The sequence below is a fragment of the Sciurus carolinensis genome, chromosome 11, assembly GCF_902686445.1.
Source record: "Sciurus carolinensis chromosome 11, mSciCar1.2, whole genome shotgun sequence".
Taxonomy (NCBI): Eukaryota; Metazoa; Chordata; class Mammalia; order Rodentia; family Sciuridae; genus Sciurus; species Sciurus carolinensis.
The window spans coordinates 56,588,373-56,607,957 of NC_062223.1; the positions used below are offsets into that span (position 1 = coordinate 56,588,373).

Here is a 19,585-nt window from a genome sequence, read left to right on the forward strand (position 1 = left end):
CTGAGTGAAATCCAACTGGAAATTAAAAAAATACTTAATACTAATATAATTTGCATCACTGAAAACAAAGAACTTTTTTTTAGAAATATACACTAAATTGTTTCTAGCATGAGTACAAATATAAAAACTGAAAAAAAATGATTAGTCTCCATTATAATAACATAAGACAAACAAAAGAGTTAAGTACAAAGAACTGATCGTAACTACAATTTTAAAACTAAAAATAATTTACTTGTCTATGATGGGAATCAGCAAAACACACACACATACAGCACTATAAATCTTTCACAATGGGTAATTCTTTGCACAAAAGATCAGAGCACAATACAAATTTTAGGACATTCCTCTCTAAGCTAAGTCACAAGTAAAACACTGCTTTTTGGCAAAGACATAAAAAATGAAAATACAATCCAGATTATATCCTAAATATTATAAAAATTAAGAAAAGTTTTTCTCAAAAACAGAGGGTTTTTATTCACTGTAATATTATGCAAAGCCCATGAAATAATGTTAGAAAAGAATCTTTTAAAATGGAGATGAGAGGAAGTATAAAATCCTGATGTTCTCAATATACAGATTCTCGAAATGAAAAGAGTAGGGAAACATTTCCAAGCAAAGCTATACAAATAGCAGATCACAATTTTTTACTACATTAGTGGACTTATTTCTAATGAGGAGGAAAAAACAGAAAACTTGAATTTTTATGTAACCATGCCAATGTAGACAGGGACAAAAAGGGATAGAGGAAAAGAGGAAGAGATGAAAAGTGAAAAAAATTCATAAGGAAGAAAGAACAAATGATACAAACTTCAAACATATACATATATACTATCATATCTGAAATAAGTGAGTATTAAAACTATAAAATATAAAGTTTTATACAGGGGTATATTAATAAGGTTATTAAAAGAAAGCATATTAAATAAATTCTACCTTATAATATTTAACTCTGCTTACTAATACCTTCTTAAGATTATTAATTTTTAACTACTTAACACAAGCTAGAACAGTGATATGGGCTTATCTGATTGAGGCTTGAAATGGGGCTTATCTGATACATTTAAAATTCACAGGAATTATTATAAATTATCTAGATAAACAAAGTTTACCAAAGCTATGTCACAATAATTAATGACTTTCAATTTTAAAAAAGACTACATTGAATGACAGCACCAATCAGCATTTTCGTTATCAGAATCCTACACCATAGAGCAAGCATCGTAAAAGTCTTCAATGAAATAAAGCTTGGGTATGTTAAATCAACTGCTATCACAATGATGACTGCAAAGGGGATTTCTAATGCCCAAGAACAACATGAAATGTACAATTCTATAACCCAGGCTACTCACCTTATCTTTGAAGATATGTGGATTTTGGTATATAAAATCTCTGTAGCTTTCCGTTCGTACTTTGTCCTGCAGTAGAGATGGAAACGTCATGTTTATAGGGCAGTAGGAATAAATAAAAAAATTTTGGAAGATTTTTGCTATTTTATGATGCATTGCTAGTTTCTATGGCTACATTCTACCTGGAAAATCAAGCTTTTCTTTTTCCTTAAGGAAAACAATAAAGAATAGGAATAGCAACAACACACAAAGAAAGCATTTATTTTAAATACACCGAAAGTCAAATAAGATCTAACCACACTCTTTTAAAGATGTACACATTTTTCTCTTTACATGCATTGTCACTACAGGACTTCAAGTGATAATTAAAGCCAAGAGATGTTTTCTCATTTAAGTAGTGTGAAGACTGACTCCCTGCTCTACAGCTCTATAAAATAAGGAGAGAAGTAACAAAACAGATAAATGTAAAAGTTGCAGGTGCACATGAAAAATGAAGCTAAGCTGAGCATGTTTTTCTAAGAAAATCATTATCAGTGCCTATCTGATTTATAATCCTATTTTGTTTCTAGGGATTTCTATAGTAGGAAATGATGCTTAAAAGCCTGAAACCTGAAAGTAAATCATTCGAACCCTGCAGCTCACATTATGAGATTCTATACTCCCAAGTCCCATGTGAACTGTGACCCAGGTAGGTTTTCAACATTCTAACATTTACAATGGCTCGTGAGCAGAGCTCATTCCCTAGGCTGAGACACATAAGAGTCTGCAAGTAAGGCATTTAAGAGTTTTGCTACCAAGTAAATAAAATATGAGTATGATAAAATTAAATATCACAAAATGAGAATTCTAATTGTGGGTTTCACACTAGGTTAAAAAAAAGTAGTTGACCCTCTGTATCTATGGTTTTCACATTCAAGAATTTAACCAACTATAGAGAGAAAATATTTAAAAACAAATAATAACTCTGGGCATTATGGGATGCACCTGTAATCTAAGAAATCATGAGGCTCAGGCAGGAGGATCAAGAGTTCAAGGCCAGCTCCAGCAACAGAAAAGGACCCTGTCTCAAAAAACAAAACAAAACAAACAAAACAAAAACCTCGAGGATATAGCTCAGTGGTACAGCACCCCTGGGTTAAATACCAGTACACTAAAAAAAAAAAAAAAAAAAAAGAGAGTGAAAAAGAGAAAGAAAAGAATTGCATCTATGCTGAATATGTACAAGACTTTTCTTGTCATGATTCCCGTATAACCACTCTTTACACAGCATTTACGTTGTATTAGGAGTTATAAATAAAACAGATGATTTAAAGGTATACAGCAGGATGTGTGTAGACTATATGCAAACACTACATCATTTTATATAAGAGCCAGGACCATCTGCAGATTGCTCTCCTCTGGGTTTTGATACCAATCCCCCAAGGATACCAAGTAACAACTGTAGTTACAATAAACACCAATATTATCAAAATGTTATACAAATCAACCCCTCAGAAAACATTTTTATGTCAATATGGAGACTTTTAGTTTTTAAGTTCTTTTAAGAATTGCTAAGAGAATCTAATTTTTAATCTAAATATATTAAATATTTAAACAAATTTAAATATACTAATTATCTAAGTTTATTCCAAATGGTTCTTTTTTAAACCATATCATTTTATACATTTTTATCTTTTTTTATACTCTTCTCATCCTATAACCAGTGATCCTTGCTGAAACAAGAAAACCTACAAAGAGTGAACATCGGTCATGATCGCAGTCACTTGGAAAGCTCTCACCAATCACCCTGCCTCACCACCACTCCAACTTAATCAATAGAATCCCACTGCTCTCCTAACTCCACGCACTGCTGCTCGACTGAACTACAATCCTTCAATCTGGCTCTCTCTTATATATATTCATATGATTTTGTTCAGATGCTCACCCCAACGCAATGAAATCCAAAGTATACCAAACATAGTAACCTGCACCTAACAGTTTAAATTTAATAACTGAATTTTTGAAAGAAAAATATAGTAAATGTGAAAATGCAAACAAAAACTAACCATCACAATCATTCTAAAAATTTATTCTAACAAAAGACAAACACACCAATACAAAACAAAGTAATAATTACATTTACAATTATTTTTTGCATCAACTTATTAAAACTAAAAAAACAACAAAAAAGGGTTCAAATACTTAGGAGTGTGATAGAAACATAAGCTGAGTAAAGTGTAAGAGAATTATTACTATAAATACAAAAAAATTAAGAATGAGGCTAAAGGTAACAAAGTTTACATACTATGAATCGTGCATATACAAATAACAGCATGATTTTAAATTCACAGGTTTGTGAGGGTGGACAGTGAGCATGAGTTATGTGCAGAAAAGATGAGGAGACTAATAAAGAAAAACTACTAAAATTTCAAATTATTAATAAGTACTAGGATCTGTGATAAATATACATCCAGTTCAAAGTTTCCCTTGAAAATAAGTGAGGCATTGCAAATTTTTATTAGCCAGCAAAAACTACACTTCAAAAAGATAGAAGTGGCAAGGGATTTTCAACTGTATCTCTGGAATTCAAAAAAGTTATCTTTATCCTCAATTAAGAAGTAAGGGGTAGGGCTGAGCACAGTGGCACACTCCTGTAATCCCAGAAGCTCAGGAGGCTGAGGCAGGAGAATCACAAGTTCAAAGCCAGCCTCAGCTATTTAGCAAGACTCTGTCTCAAAATAAAAAACTAAAAAGAGAAGAAACAGTGGGTGGGGATCTCATGAAAATCAAAGGGAGATCAGCAGAGCAAAGGGACTAGAGGGTGAAAGCTAGAGAGGGAGAGGGTAAGTGCTAGGGAGTGATATTGGCCAAATTATACTGTTACATTGTGTGCATATACACGTCTCATCGTTATGTTCAACTGTAATGCACCAATAAAAAATGTAGAAAGAAAAAAAAACAAGATTACAAACTACTTTTATTTAAAGTTATAATCAAAACACATGCCAAAACAGTGGCAACAACAGAAAATCAAAATCATGTTCTATTAAAGCAAGGTCAATGTAAGCCTAAAAGTAAGTTCTATATAAATAGGGTTTCCCAATTTTAAATTACTTATAAAAATTAGGTAAGATTCTAGTGGTAGGTAAGCTTGAACAGTTTATTTATGCTAAGAATTGTTCTAGTAAGAAACAGAAGAAATAGAGCTTAAAAGGCAAGTTTTTTATTAAGTTTATAACTTAGCAAAATATACAATGGCAAAATACTTCTTTGAATCTAACATATCCATATTTCCTATGAACATTTAATCAAATCATCTCCAAGAGACAATTACATTGCACAACAGCTAAGAGAGACTAAGGCACAGAGAGAATTAGTAAGGATTCTTAAGTGATTCTCTGAAAGGGTACAGATGGCACTGGAATCTTCAAGCTGGAATTACTTTTTCTTTTCTTTCTTTCTTTGGAACTTCTTAAATCTATATGTATACCAAAAGGACTTAAAGATAATTGGTCAGGTGTGAAGATTCTTTAGTTGTTGACATAAAGCTATAAGTATTCAGGATAGAGATTGGTCAATGCTTAAAATGGATTTCCTTGATAATTATACTGACAACACTTTCATCTACTGAAGTCTCAGTGACCTTTAATGCCTGAAAAAGCCAGGACGAGTGCTGTACCAAGGGTATTAAAGGTTTATGTCATTTAAATTAATGGGGTGATTTAAAATGACAAACATGAGCCTAGATGAATTTCTTTAAAGAAAATATTCTATCACATGCCTGTAGCCTCAGCTATTTAAAAAGCTGAAGCAGGAGGTTCTCAAGTCTGAGGCCAGTCTGGTCCAATTAACAAAAAGAAACTCCTGGGTTCAATCCCTAGTACCAAAAAAGAAAAAGAAAATATTCTAGACATAATAAAATTAACTTGAACAAAGAAAATGGAGTTAAGTCAACTTTTTAAAATAAACTTACTGGACTTAAAATAATTTATTACTTATAAGATGGGTGTTATTAGTAATTTTATGCCATTACCCAAATGACAAGAAAAAGCACAACCATGACATGTAATTAGTAATGACATGACATTGCTTCAAAAGTTCTACATAATTATAATTACTATGAATCAACAAACTTCCATTTTCATTCTGAAAAATTGATTCAACAAAAAACATATATGTTATTAAATATCCCTGGTTATTTAAAAATGCATGTTTCAGGGAAACCTAGTTTTAGGACTTCCATTAAATAAAACAATCTTTAAAGAGAGAATTTAGGAAGGGATTTTTGTTGACCAGTTTTAAAACAAAAAAGGTAATGGTGACATCTAAAATTCCCAGAGATAAATACCTAAAGATTTATACAGTTTTTACAATCAAAAATAATTGTTTTATGCTAGTTAGACATTTTCAGGTTTTTTTGTTTTGTTTTTGTTTTTGAGATAGGATCTCATTATGTTGCCCAGGCTAGTCTGGGAACTCAGGGATTCAACAGATCCTTCTGCTTCAGTCTCCCAAGTGCTGGAACTATAGGTGTGTGACACCATGTCAGCCAGTATTTTCAGTTTTACCAAATTAAAAATCTTTACGTTTTAATTAATAATACTTGATGAAACATAATTACCAGGTATAGCTACAACTTGGCTTCTATTTTATATGGACATTACCAGTAGGAAAATTAAAACCAACCAGATTTAAATATCTGATTTGACCAATTTAGGAAATATTCCTATGTATCAATGATATCGACTATAAAAGTCATGCCACAACAATTTTGAGATTATTAAACTTTATATAAAAAATTTGCCCTAATTCAGCACTGCTATTTAACACACTAAAAGTAATCATTTCTTCACAGATTAAAAATAAAAGTATACTGTAATTATTCCTATTTAATACAATAGGTGCTCTAAGGAAGACCAAAATCTTTAAGCAGTTTTTTCCAATGTTCTACATATGCAAATTGATTTTAAAATACGATTAATAATGATCTTAACTATAATTTACAATAATTTTGAGGCTCTATAATCCTACCACAAGATGAGCTATTAAGTACCAAAGAGGTTTAAAAAGCTGTTCTTATAGAGGGAAAAAAAAATTGTTCTCATGTATTAAGGAAACACCTGTTCTATTTTTCCTTTAGAATGGATGTGGCAGATTTGTGCTCTTTTCTAACCTTTAGCATTTCTTCATGTATCCCATAATGCCCGTATGAGCTGAAATAAACACCGTCCTCATCCTCCTGGAGGTCTGCAATGGCAGTAGATGACGAGCAGGTTCTGACATCTGCGTTCATCACAAAATCCTGAGCAAATTGTCTGTAATCAATTTGAAATACACCCTTGAGACAGGTTTATTGGACCATGAAAAAAGGAAAGGCTAGAGGTTGAGGAGGAGGAAGGGGGAGGAGTGGAGTGGAGAGGGTGATGAACCTCTTAAATCACATTCTCTCTTAAGCAACCCAAAGCTCCCCCTGCTGGATCTTAAGCAGTGGCATACTAAAACCCTGCAGTAAGCATTCCTTGTGCAAACCCCAGCAGCAGTGCCAACTGCAGATTATGGTTCTTTTTATCTTTCAAATGAGCAAAACAAGCACATTTTCTTTATTCAAATTTATCATTTCTGTTGTTCTAAAATCACCTTTTTTAGCAGTTGAATCATTTAATATATTCTAACTCTCAATAATTTTTAAAACTGTGTTAAACAGGCAGGAAGCGGACCCAAACAGATAATTATTTATTTACCCAACACTACCTACTCCAGCTCTAAAACTCAGTTCCTTTATTGATTATGACAAATTAATAAACCATACAATATTCAAGGGAGAGAAATACAGAGGAGTGGAATGTAGAGATGGTGCTGGGTACAAGGTTCCAAAGCATAAAAATCATAAATAAGGAAAAGGAACTAAAACTGACTCTGTCTTTCATGCAGGACATTTCTAGCCAACAAATAGGTATCAGGCAATGGCAACTGACTCATAAATCTACCAGGCAAAGCTCCAAGTTACACGTTTAAAACACAGAATCTCAGGCAAGTCAAAGTAGCATGCACCTGTAATCCCAGCAACTTAGGAGGCTGAGGCAAGAGGATACCACATTCAAGGCCAGACTCAGCAATTTAAGCCCTAAGCAACTCAGTGAGACCTTGTCTTTAAAAAAAAAAAAAAAAAAAAAAAAAAAATCTCAGGCCCTATTCCAGACCTCCTAAATTAGAATCTACACTAACAAGAATCCCAAGTGATTCATATGCACTTAAACTTTGAGAAGTGCTACACCAGTAGAATGTTAACTTACTCACTGGAAAATAGTTCCCACTTAACCTGGATTTCTATTAAACACTACATTATACTTTTTTATTCCTTAAAAACAAAAAAAGTTCAACACTATAATTTCCCCCAAACCTAAACTATACTAATGCTTCCACTTTTAAAAACTTACAATAGGAAAAGTAAAATGAAGAAATAAGAAACAGAAAAATTAAAAGGAAGGCATTAACAAAAACATTCAAAGGGTAACAAGTCAGAACAATCACCATTAATATAAAAATAATTACGAAATATATAGAAGATAAACCTGTAAAATTTTATATTAATCAACTATATCCAAACTCTACAAAAATGCTGTATATCTTTAATGCTACTAAAAATGAATTTCCTCATTGTGCTTTCTTGCATATGAAGTGTTCTATATTCTACCTTGCCATTAGCTGCGTGATTTGAGGGATCTAAACAATAAATTTTCTATAAAACTGATAAATTACTTTATTCTTTGCAGATCCTCACGTGCTCTAGCTAATGCAGCTTCAGCCGACAGTGCCCTGGCTTCCATATGTTTCAATTTTTCCACGACAGATGTATTTTCACTGAGTCCATTGGGGTATGAGAAAGGGACTGACGCTGGTTCATAAAGGTCTTCCACATCTAAAGGAATAAATGGACATTTTCATCAGGCCATCTTATAGCAATGAAATGAGCATAGATATGTTAGGAATATATATATATTCCTAAGATATTGAACACATAAATGTATCAATTATATTAAACCAAATACAGGAAGAAAAGGTAGGGAAAAAACCCTAATATGTATTGATTACCAGGTAGCTCTCAAGTGCACATGCATTACATCTCATTTCATCTTCAAAACAAACCTAAGATGTAAACATTTACCTCTTTTTTAAATGCAGGAAAAATAAATTTCAGAAAAACTAAATGACTAGCCCAAAGTTACTATTATGGTGTGGCTATGAGATGTCCCTCAAAAAATCTCATGTGGCAATGCCAGAAAGTCCAGAGGTAAAATAATTAGATAGTAGATTCTTCCACAAGAGAGATTAACAATTTTAATGAATTACTGTGTGGTAATGTAGGCAGGGAGGGCATAGCTGGAGGAAGTAGGTCACTGGGGGTGTGTTCTTGGGAATTATATATCTTGTTCATGGTTCCTGGCTCTCTTTCTGGTTCTTGGTTGCTATGAGCAGAGCATTCTTTTGCCCTACCTTTCTGTCATGATGTTCTTCCCCACCTCAAGGCCAGATCAATGGAGTTGGCCGACCACAGATGGAACCTCTGAAACCTTAAGTCCAGAACTTTTCCTCCTCCATGTTGTTTTTTTCAGGTATTTTGGTCACAGCAATGAAAAGCTGACTGACAAGGTCAAACAGCTGTTTAATGGAAGAGCTAACATTCAAACACACACCTGTCTTCCTAGCGTTACAAATGCCACCTCAGTCTGTGTTCTTATCTGTAGAACAACATTTCGATATTCCTTAAGGGAAATCCTGGCATTTTTGAAAACATGGGTGAACCTGTAGGACATTATTAAAAGTGAAATAATCCAGACACAGAAAGACAAATATTGCGTGATCTCACTTACACGTGGAATCTAAAAAAACCTCATGTAACTAGCGAGTACACTTTTGACTGTCAGTGGCTGACGGTTGGAGAAATGGACAGATGTTAGTAAAAGGGTACAAACTTTCAGTTATGTATATAACTTTCATTTATCAATTATATCTTAATACATGTGGAGAAAAAAAGATATTCCTTAAAGAGAGTAAGTAGATAAAGAATTCTATATATTCAATAATTTTTTCATCCTGTCAAGGTAAGAGTAGAATCTACAAACTAACATTTTATTACTGATATTAAATACTGGAAATCTTAATTTTAATTTCACCATATATAAAACACTAACGTATTGAAGAAATAATAACTCCACAAAAATATTAAATAAGGAGCTTGTGAATTTTACAAAATCCCAATGTCCACTTAGAAATCTAATTAGCTTTCAGATTGACTTAAAACAATAATAAACAATGCAAATATTACATTTTCTTCTAGGTATAGCACTGGAGGAAATGACTTTAAAAAAAAAAAAAACAACAACTCTATATTCAGTTTCTAGTTGTGAGAACTTATGAAGACACCTCTTCAGAACTGGACAAAATAAACTGAGCATAGTGGTGCAAGCCTATAATCCCAGTGATTTAGGAGGCTCAGCCAGGAGGGTTGCAAGTTTGAAGCCAGTCTCAACAACTTGGCCAGGTCCTAAGCAACTTCTAGAGATCCTGCCTCAAAATACAATAATAAAAAGGGTTGGGGATGTCAATCAGTGGTTAAGCACTGTGGGTTCAATCACTGGTACCTAAAAATAATAATAATAATAAAAGTATTAGGACAAAATATTTAAGCTTAACAAACTCACAATAATATAACTAAAAGATGAACTACTATTACAAAAGCAGTGCAGTATGTCACAGACCTCTAGCCTCTCTCATAGATACTGAGTCATGTTTAAAAATTACTTCACTATTTATTTCACTAAAAATTAAATAGTACAACAAAATATTTCCAAACTACTTAAGTTTGGAGTACATATTTTCTACTTACTACAATCCTCACTTCTATTTTGTTTTTAAAATTATTCAAACTCTATGGCAAGTCTGTTTTGCTTTCTGCTTCAATAAAAATTAGTCATAATTTGTAAACATTAATTATTTCAGTAATCATTTATTAAAGGGTAAACTTAACTTGAAAAGAAGAATAGCATATTATATTCTTTCAAGCTTTGCCTTTATTTAATGTTATATTCTGGATCTCACTCTATATTTGTTCACAGATATACCAGTTCTTTTTAGGAGGTATACAGTACTCTACAGTGTGGATATATCTAGTATATTCAACCACTCTCCAAAGTATGGGCATTTAGGTTATTCCCAATATTTTGGAATTATAATGCTGCAACTAATAACTGTGTATATATATTTTCAGAATGATTCAATATAGATTCTTATGAGTGAGGTTGTTAAGAAGTGTGCACAAGCTGAATATGGTGTTGCACACCTGTAATCCCAGAGACCAGGGAAACTAAGGCAGCACGATCAGGAATGCAAGGGAAGCCTGGGCAACTTGAAAGACAAATGTCTCAAAAAAATGAAAAAGGGAGTATATACATGGTTTTGGAGGGACTAGGCAAAGGCTGTAGCACAGTAGTAGAACACTTGCCTAGCACCAACACAGCTCTGTACTCAATCCCTAGCACTACCAAAAAGAAAAAACGAAAGATAAAAAATGAAAAAACATAGTTTTGCTAAGTACTATCAAATGTCCATTCTGCAAACATGAGAGTGCTTATCTGTCCACAGCCTCATCAATAGAATGTGTTATTTCAAAATTTTTTTTCCTGATAGGTAGAAAACGGAATCTGTGCTGTTTTAATTTGCATGTCTCTAATTCTGAACATTTCCTCATAAATTTCACACTATTTTTATATTCTTTTTAGTGAATTATCTGATCATTTTTTTCCCCCCAATATTTCTATCAAATATTTGGTCCTTTGTCCCTGGATTTTTAAGAGTTCTTTAAGGATATTAATCCTGTATGGACTGTTCCAAATACTACATAAACTTTAAAAAAAAATTTAACTAACCATTTTATTCTTTAGATTTCCTTATTTTTCCCCTCATGTTCCTTTTCTGTTCCAAGATCCCATTCAGATTCCACAATACATTTAGTTATCATGTTTACTTAAATCCTTTTGTGCTACAGCAGTTTCTCAGGCTTTTCCTTATTTTAGATAACTTGACTGTTTTAAGGAATCCTGGTTAGGTAGTATATAGAATAAACTTAATTTGTGACTTTTTGATTTCTTTTCTTAGTTAGACTTGGGTTTTGGCTTTTGTGAGGAAGACACAGAAATAAAGTACCATACCCATTACATCAAATTAAGGATCTATACTACCAATATGGCATCACTGAAGATGTTAACCTTGATTCCTTGGCTAAGGCAGTGTTTGCCAGGTTTCTCCACTGTAAAGTTGCCTTTTATCCCTTCAGTCAGAGTCACTGCCTATTTTCTTAGTTGTCTCCTTTACTAATTTAGTCATCTTTATATTCTAAAGTCAAATACTCACCAGATGCATCATAACTATTTATTGAAAGCAAGCTGTTAGCTTTTCATCTGTGACCAAATATCTGATAAGAACTTAAGAGGAAAAAACAAGATTATTTTGGGATCACGGTTTCAGAGGTTCCATCCATGGAAAACTGCTCAGAACACCACTGTGGAAGAGCAAGGCAGAAGAAAGCTGTACTCCTCAGAGTAGCAGGGAAGCAGAGAGACAGCGGGAGGGAAAAAATAAAAACCCAGAAGCCCACCCCAGTGGCCTACTTCCTCTAGCCACACCCCACCTGCCTATAGTTACCACTCATGTAAATCCATTCAAACTAGGATGGACTGTTAGGTTCACCTCTGAACATTTCTGCCTAAACACAGGAGCTTTTGGGGGATAACACTGCATATCCAAACCATAAAAGAAATGGAGGTAAAATGTTCAGTAATATGCCTATAGCAAGAACAATGACAAATGTCTCTTCCAACTATCTCACCAATGGCTAGAAGCAGAAATTATTAGAAGACCATACCCATTTGAAGTTCTACTTCCTTTAATAGACCTCATTAAGTATTCTAGATCTTGGTCATGACTTCATGCAAACTCATGTGGAACTTATTCGTTTACTAATGACAATAAAGTTTCCTTTACTAAGCATTTACTCTCTGGCAAGTATCATTACCACCTTCTTACAAATTAAAATTAAGGCTAAAAAAAAACTAAACTAATATGACTTTGGATAGTTAATCTAGACTTATCTGTATTCATAGTAATCAACACACAATATTAAATATCTGTCATTGATCTGAAAAACTTCCTCCTTTTCTGAATTGTAGTATCTTTTCTACTTTTCATGCAACTTATCACAGTCTATCTTATGTTAAAATACAGGATAATCATTGCAAAAAATAGAAAACATGCCTATCATCAGACTGGGGCTCCCAATGGAGGGCCCATGATTTTCATTTGTTTGCATTGATGAGGCACTTAATATACTACTTTGGTACTGGGAGTGTCCAACAGATGATTATGAATTTAGAAAGTCATAAAGAACACCCACTGGGCATTTGTGTCATTTAACAAAGAGATCACTTTGGTTACCCTGAGAAATGAAATCAAAAGAAAGTTGCTAAAGGAGGGGAGAATGAAGTAGAGAATCACCAAATTTTAGATGTAGAAAGAATCTCAGAAATTTAGCCCTGAATCCTCATTTTACAGATTTCCTCATTTTAAAACAGAAAGCTTAAGTGCTTTGTTCAAGGTCACATAGTTCCTAAAATCATATTAAACTTCTTACAACCACATCACAATGGCACACAACTCAATGAGGGTACTTCTCAAGGAAATGAAAAGTAATAACCAAATAATTGCTCAAACGTACACTGTCAAACTATTATCTGTTCAGGTATGTCTGTTTAGAACAGTTTTGCTGATTTGAAGAACACAAACTCTCCATCTCTCCTGACTGGCATAAGGAACATGAATTAAAGTAAAAATACAAAAAGAATACTTAATTTCACTCCTATAGATTAGATCTATAAAGTGTAAGGGACCAAGAAAATTTTCACAAGACTCCTGTGCAATAAAGTGTAAATCAAAGCACAGAGCAACTAACTAAATCTCAGTAAACAGAAGTCTTAAGTCAATTATGTGATCTGAGTATGAAACAAAAGTAGAAAATATTACTAAATCTACTTTAAAGATTATTTAAAATCATTATTTAATAACTGATTCTCTCAAGTGTCCATATATTTTAAAATATCCTACACAAAATGTTGAAAAGAACTCTTTCTTCTAAATTCCTCCCTGGTAATTGTTAGTATGACTATCAGTTTTTAAGTGATTTAATTTTTCTGTTAAAACCAACTACCTGATGAGATCTTCATAGAATTAAAAAAAGAGTCCCTTGCTTATCCATTGGAAGATATGTTCTAACACATCAGTGGAGGACTGATACTGAAGGTAGAACCAAATCCTACATACTGTTTTTCCTATATACATACATTTATCATAAAGTTTAATTTACAAATCAGAAACAGTAGATTAACTAAAATAAAAAAATAATGTAATAAAATCATATGAAAATGATCTCTCTCAAAAAGAGTTTACATGAACACAACCACTGTGATAATCCAATAAATAAATCCTATAACCAAAATGGCTACCAACTGACTAAGAGACAGAAAGTATATATGGTATGGTGATATGCTGGACTATGCATCCCAGGAGAGAGAGATCTGCATGGCACAACATTAAATCATGCTACTCAGGACAGTACACAATTTAAAACTCATGTTTATTTCTGGAATTATCCTTTCAATATTTTTGGATTGCAGGTGACCGTGCATAACTGAAACCAGGGAAAGTGACACCAAAGATGGGAGAACTATTTATTTTCCTAAAATACTTCACTTTCATTTTTCTGTAACAGATGGTCCTACATTAATTAAAGTAGACACAGTATGTTCATCTTACCAAATTGAAGCAAAAGGTCATCTTCTAATACTGGCTTCAAATATTCTTCTTTCTCCCAGGGCACTGGGTTGTATATGGAATTCATATACTCAACTGTAGGATTCTGGATGTAAAATTAATTGCATATTTTATTTATTGCATGTAATCATGAATTCCCTTGGTAAAAACCAGGTAAATTAAACAAAACAAAAACTCAAGTTTACATTGCACAATATTGTATATCTCTATATAAGGAGACTATATTCAACTGTTATTTTAGTTTTAATGTGGAGTTTTATACTTTTTGGATTTAGGGAAAGTGACAATATATTCATTTAAGTAGGACAAAAAAAAAAAAAAAAAAAGTTAGTTAAAAAGAGTAAGCAAAGTACCTGAAATCACACTAGAAATTATTTTAGATTTTTTAAAACACTATTAGTATTTCTCTTTATCTGACAATGAATTACTTTTCTGCATAGTACTAATTCAACTCTAACTCTGGATTAAAAATAAAACTCTAAATATATGTACATGTTTATTTGGTGCTTTATTGTGCTAGTTTCTAAAATTCATGATTCCTACAATACAACAAATGCTAGATTAATAACAGTTCTTCATATACCCTTGAATAACCAGTGCAGTGATAAGCACTGTTATATTTCTTAAATTTCTAAAAAAAAATGATAAATCAAGCTGCCAACGTACCTTAAGTCTAATGAAATTTATTAGTTTAATGTATCCATAAAATTCAAGTCCTAAAGGGAAAAAAGATAATTCAAGTTTAATGAGTTTTGTTTATATCAATTTGTTCTAAGGGCTCCTCTGATTAGATAGTAAAGGATTTCTGACCTCTGAACCACCACTTACATTTTGAGATTTTTATTATGAATTATAAGTAGTAATTTTGATACTTCTGAATATTTTATCTGAGAAACAACCCTGGATGACAAATTTTAAATTATTTCTTGTATTTCTAAAAAAAAAAAACAAATGGGGATTTTATAAGATGTGAAAGTTTCTACATCTCCTTCTTCATAAAAGTTATACAAAATTATAATTTTGCCAAGACAGAGTATACAAAGTCCACCAGCTTTTCCATGAAGTTAAATGATGCTCATTGAAAAACAGTGAGATTTATTATCTGGTTCTCATATCTTTCCAGAAATGAAGCAGCATTTAAGATGAAGTAAAGTAGTAATATATTGATTATTATTTATCATGGGAAATTGGTTAGTATTGAGAAATGATACTACAAGGAAGCTTTAGTAGACTACAAAAATACCTATATGGTTAAATGAATGTATGTATACACGTATATATACACACATATATATACACACGCACATATATATATCTAAAGTACAATTCTAATTCAGTTTAAAAATACATTAAAAAATGGAAGAAAAAATGAGGCTATCATTTACATAATTTATGAAGGTAGTTATGCACTTGAATTTATGATTTATGAACATCACATTTGTTAAGAGAACTAAAAACCTGCCTGGTATTTGCTGTTCCTCAGTAATCTTTCTAAATAAGGAACCAAAAGACCAATTCTATTAGCTGGCATAAGGAAAGTTAGTTTTAAGTAGAAACATTACCTGAGTATTTTGCATACCAACTTCACTTCATCACTCCCATTTTTCCATACTTTCTCCAAACCTATAAAATTCAATCTCATTGTCCTTGAAATTTACACTGTACTTGGACCTATACATTTTCTTATAAGTTATCTTCTCTCCTGCACTCCACCTCTACCCTGATTTCCCTAATTCCAGTTAGATGAAAATGCAATCACATGCCAAGTTTTTTTTTTTGTTTTTTTTTTTAAAGCTGTGAAGCCATTATAAGCTTAAATACAGTGAATTTTATCTAGAAGAGTGACACTGATTTTTCTTCGAGGACCATTATCAAAAACTCATTTCTGTAAGAAAAGTTGTAGCTATATATATTTTGCCATATGGCTTTGGACAGAAAAGGGTATGGAAAATCATAAAATCTAAACCTAAATTTCACAAATGTGTCCTTATTCTAAGAAATACTTACCATGTTTATGGACCATGCTATCAATATTAAATTGATGTTCCAACTTACAGTGTGAAAATGTTTCTTCAGCAGATGTGAATAGCCTGAAAAAAAAAAATCAAGTAGTAACTTCATGGAGCATTGATTTCATGTTAAATATACACTTTTTTAAATTTACTCAGCCAGTTTCTAGTTTTCTTTCCAATTAGGAAAAAACATACTTATAGATGAAGGACCAGAACCCAGCATTTCTAATGAGAATCTGCACTTCTGAGTCACAATTAACCACCCTTTTAAACGCCAAGTAAATTTATTTGCCAAATAACATCAATAAATTTATCAAAAGTTTTAGGAAAGAGAGCTCCCATTGATAGATTTTGTTTCTCTCAAAAAATTGAGAAAAATTCCCTACTTGAGACTTTTTTCCTCCAAGTGTCAACTCTTGCTTTCAGAGGCTTTGAAATGACACTGCTGAAACTGCGTTTAGAAATAAAGCATAAAATGTAATTTTACAACTAGCACATTCTCTAAGTGCCATATTTCAAAACTGATCTTGTATTGTCTAACAGTACCCGCAATACAGACATGGGGAGGACCGAGACTCTTTTATTATGAGACCTGCAAAACTAAAGAATACATGAGACAAGAATATACAGCAAAGATGCTGCAAACCATCTTCTATATACCTATCACATATGCAGTGATCAGTCTTCAACAAATGTTTACCAAGATGGGTTATCTGCAGTATTTATGTAGCCTATCACAGGATACTGCATCAGAGATGCTCAATATATATGACTTTATAACTAGAGTATGTGCAGACCTTCTACCTATCCAATGAGGCTACACACCAGAACCAGTGTACCACCAATCAGCACTATGCCCAGCTATGGGGCACAATGGGCAATATTTATTAAAATAATGATGACCAATGAGAATCTGGCCTCTTTCATGTTCACTTGTCCACAGCAGCCAAAGCCAAAGTTTCTTGAGAGTAAGGCAGGTTTTAAGTGGAATGTGCTTTTGGGAACAAAAAATCCAACACCTCTGTTATTGATATTGCAATCTCTTTCCCTAAGTGAAAAGGGCATTAATTCCTTCCTCAACAGGTGGGAAGCCCCTACTTAAGAAACATGAACTAAGATCATTTAAATGGCTCAAAGTGAAATGTTACACCTGAGATGCTCTGGCTGGTCAAGGAATTACAGGATAGTAAAAATGGAAGGGTCTTCAGGGATTACCTAGTTCAGTGTGACTTCCAAACTTGAGCATGTACTCAATTAACATAAGATCAAAATGTGTCCTTATAAAAACAGAAGATCCTAGATCCCAAACCTGATTTAAAAGGACTGAGGTGAAGAGTTCAGCATCTGTATTTAAGCATCTTTGGTGACAAGGGTGCACCCCAGATTTGGAAACCACGAATCCAATCCAAAACCGTCTCCTTTTACAGAGGAAAGAAACTGAGGCCGGTCGAGGACAAGTAGGATAAACTAGCTTCCAGTTAGTTCATGGCTCCTCCCTCTAAACCACTGTGGGTCTTCCTCTTCTACAAGCCATCACCCCAAAGCACTGGTTCAAGAATTCAAGGACAGGGCACTCTGGTTCGACTCTGAACCAGTCGTTCCTTGCAGACCACAAAGACCCCAAGCGACCGGGCACCTTAGGTCTGAGGCCCGGCACTGAGGTGGACGAACCTGTTACAGAACAGGCAGGGGGTCTGCTGCTTGTCGTGGGGGAGCTCTGCATCGTCCTCATCCTCCCAGGCGGCCTCGTCACCGCTGTCCGACAGTTCTGGCAGGTCTTCCTCATCCTCCACGGCGCCCTGGCCGCCTAACACACGCACAACAATCAGATCTGCCTGGGACACGAGTGCGACCCCCGAGCGCCAGAAGCGGGGTGGGCGGAGAGCTCTCCCTGGGCGAGCACTCCCCCTCCCAGTCCGCGCGCGACCCACAGCCGGCACCGGCACCTCCTCCAACCTCCCCGCCAGGTCCCGCCGCCCGGGAACGCGTCCCGGAGGGGTTGGGAGGGAAGGGTCCTCCACTTGCCCCGAGCGGCGAAGCCTGCGACTGGGCAAGTCCAGTCCTGAGGCGCTGGGATACCCACCCGTAGCGCCGAGATACCCACCGGTAGCGCCTGACGCTAACGAGCACATGGCGGAGGAGCCCTGGGAGCGCCGCGTGCCTGGGGGGCGGGGACCGGCGGGCAGCGCGCGCGCGCGCGCACCCGGCGCCGAGCCCAGGGCCGGAACCCCGTGAACGAGCGCGAGCGCGCGGCCGGGCCCAGGTCCGGGCCAGGAGAACCCCGTAGACGCCGGGGAACGCGAGAGCGCGCACCAGGCCACGAGCGCTTCCGGCCTTGGGGCCGCAGTACCGGTCACGTGTGAGGCGTGGGGAGGGCGGGGCGAGGGCTTGGGCCCCACCTCCTCCTGCCGCAGGCTTGACGCAGTGCGCACCGAGGAAGGTTGGCAGAGAGGGTTGGGCTTTGCGGGCTCGGGCGTAACTTTTGCCAGTTCCTCGAACCCCAGTAGGCCTTAACGGGAGCTACCTGCCGCAGCCCTGAGACCAGAAGTGGAGAGACGCCGCAGCGGTTTTGCTGGCGGCTTCATATTCTCTGTGCCCATTATTGCTCGATGAGCGCTTAGTGGAGAGGCATCCATCCCGCGGCGCCCTCTGGTGGCCATGCTGAGTGCACCTGGGAAGAGGAACTCCTGTGAACTAACCCACATTAACTTGTACCTTAACAGTGTGAGTGCACCGTAAAGACCAGATGGGGGCCGACGGCCCCAAGAGGATTTAAAATAAAGAGAGAACATGGACTGGAGCTAGCCTGCTGGGTTTGAATCCTCCAGTCGCTTTTTAACTATATGGTTTCTTAACTCTCTCTCCCTCAGTTTCCTCACTGACAAAAGGGAATAATGACTGCACTAACCTGAGGGCTATGAGGATAAACTGAGTTAACACATGTTAAGTACATAAGTGTTCACTTTATTCTAAACGATAGAAAACGGTTTAAGCAAGGTATGCTGTAAGATGTTCACCTGGCTTCCTAAACATGCCTTATGGTGCCCCGCCCCCTTTTTTCTCTTCCTTGTACTGGGGATTGAATCCAGGGGGTGCTTTATCATTAAGCTACATCTCTAACCCTTTTTTTTTTTTTTTTTTTTTTTAATGAGACAGGGTCTCAAAAGGGCCTGGGGAAGTTGCTAAGGCAGGCTTCAAATTTGTGATCCTCCTGCCTTAGCCTCCCTAGTGGCTGGAAATACAGACGGTGGCCACTGCACCTGCCCACCTTTTTTCATTCTAACCATAGAGTTCTCTTTTTGAGTGGCAGCAGTAATTTCATCAGGTAGGGCATCAAGTTGGAGTCCCAGATGCTAGCACTGTGCT

At 35.3% G+C, this 19,585-nt stretch overlaps 1 protein-coding gene across 1 annotated transcript in view; it reads right to left on the reverse strand.

Annotated features, from left to right (window-relative positions):
* Prmt3 (protein arginine methyltransferase 3) overlaps window positions 1-18,551 on the reverse strand; it is a 125,973-nt gene extending 107,422 nt beyond the window's left edge. The window contains exons 1-8 of the mRNA XM_047518548.1: window positions 18,324-18,551; window positions 17,891-18,026; window positions 16,215-16,297; window positions 14,874-14,923; window positions 14,190-14,292; window positions 8,085-8,244; window positions 6,499-6,640; window positions 1,350-1,415 (exon numbers count right to left, since the gene is read on the reverse strand). Coding sequence (XP_047374504.1) covers window positions 1,350-1,415; window positions 6,499-6,640; window positions 8,085-8,244; window positions 14,190-14,292; window positions 14,874-14,923; window positions 16,215-16,297; window positions 17,891-18,026; window positions 18,324-18,351 — 768 coding nt within the window. The 5' untranslated portion in view covers window positions 18,352-18,551. The remainder of the gene's footprint in view (window positions 1-1,349; window positions 1,416-6,498; window positions 6,641-8,084; window positions 8,245-14,189; window positions 14,293-14,873; window positions 14,924-16,214; window positions 16,298-17,890; window positions 18,027-18,323) is intronic.
* Window positions 18,552-19,585: the final 1,034 nt, after the last annotated feature.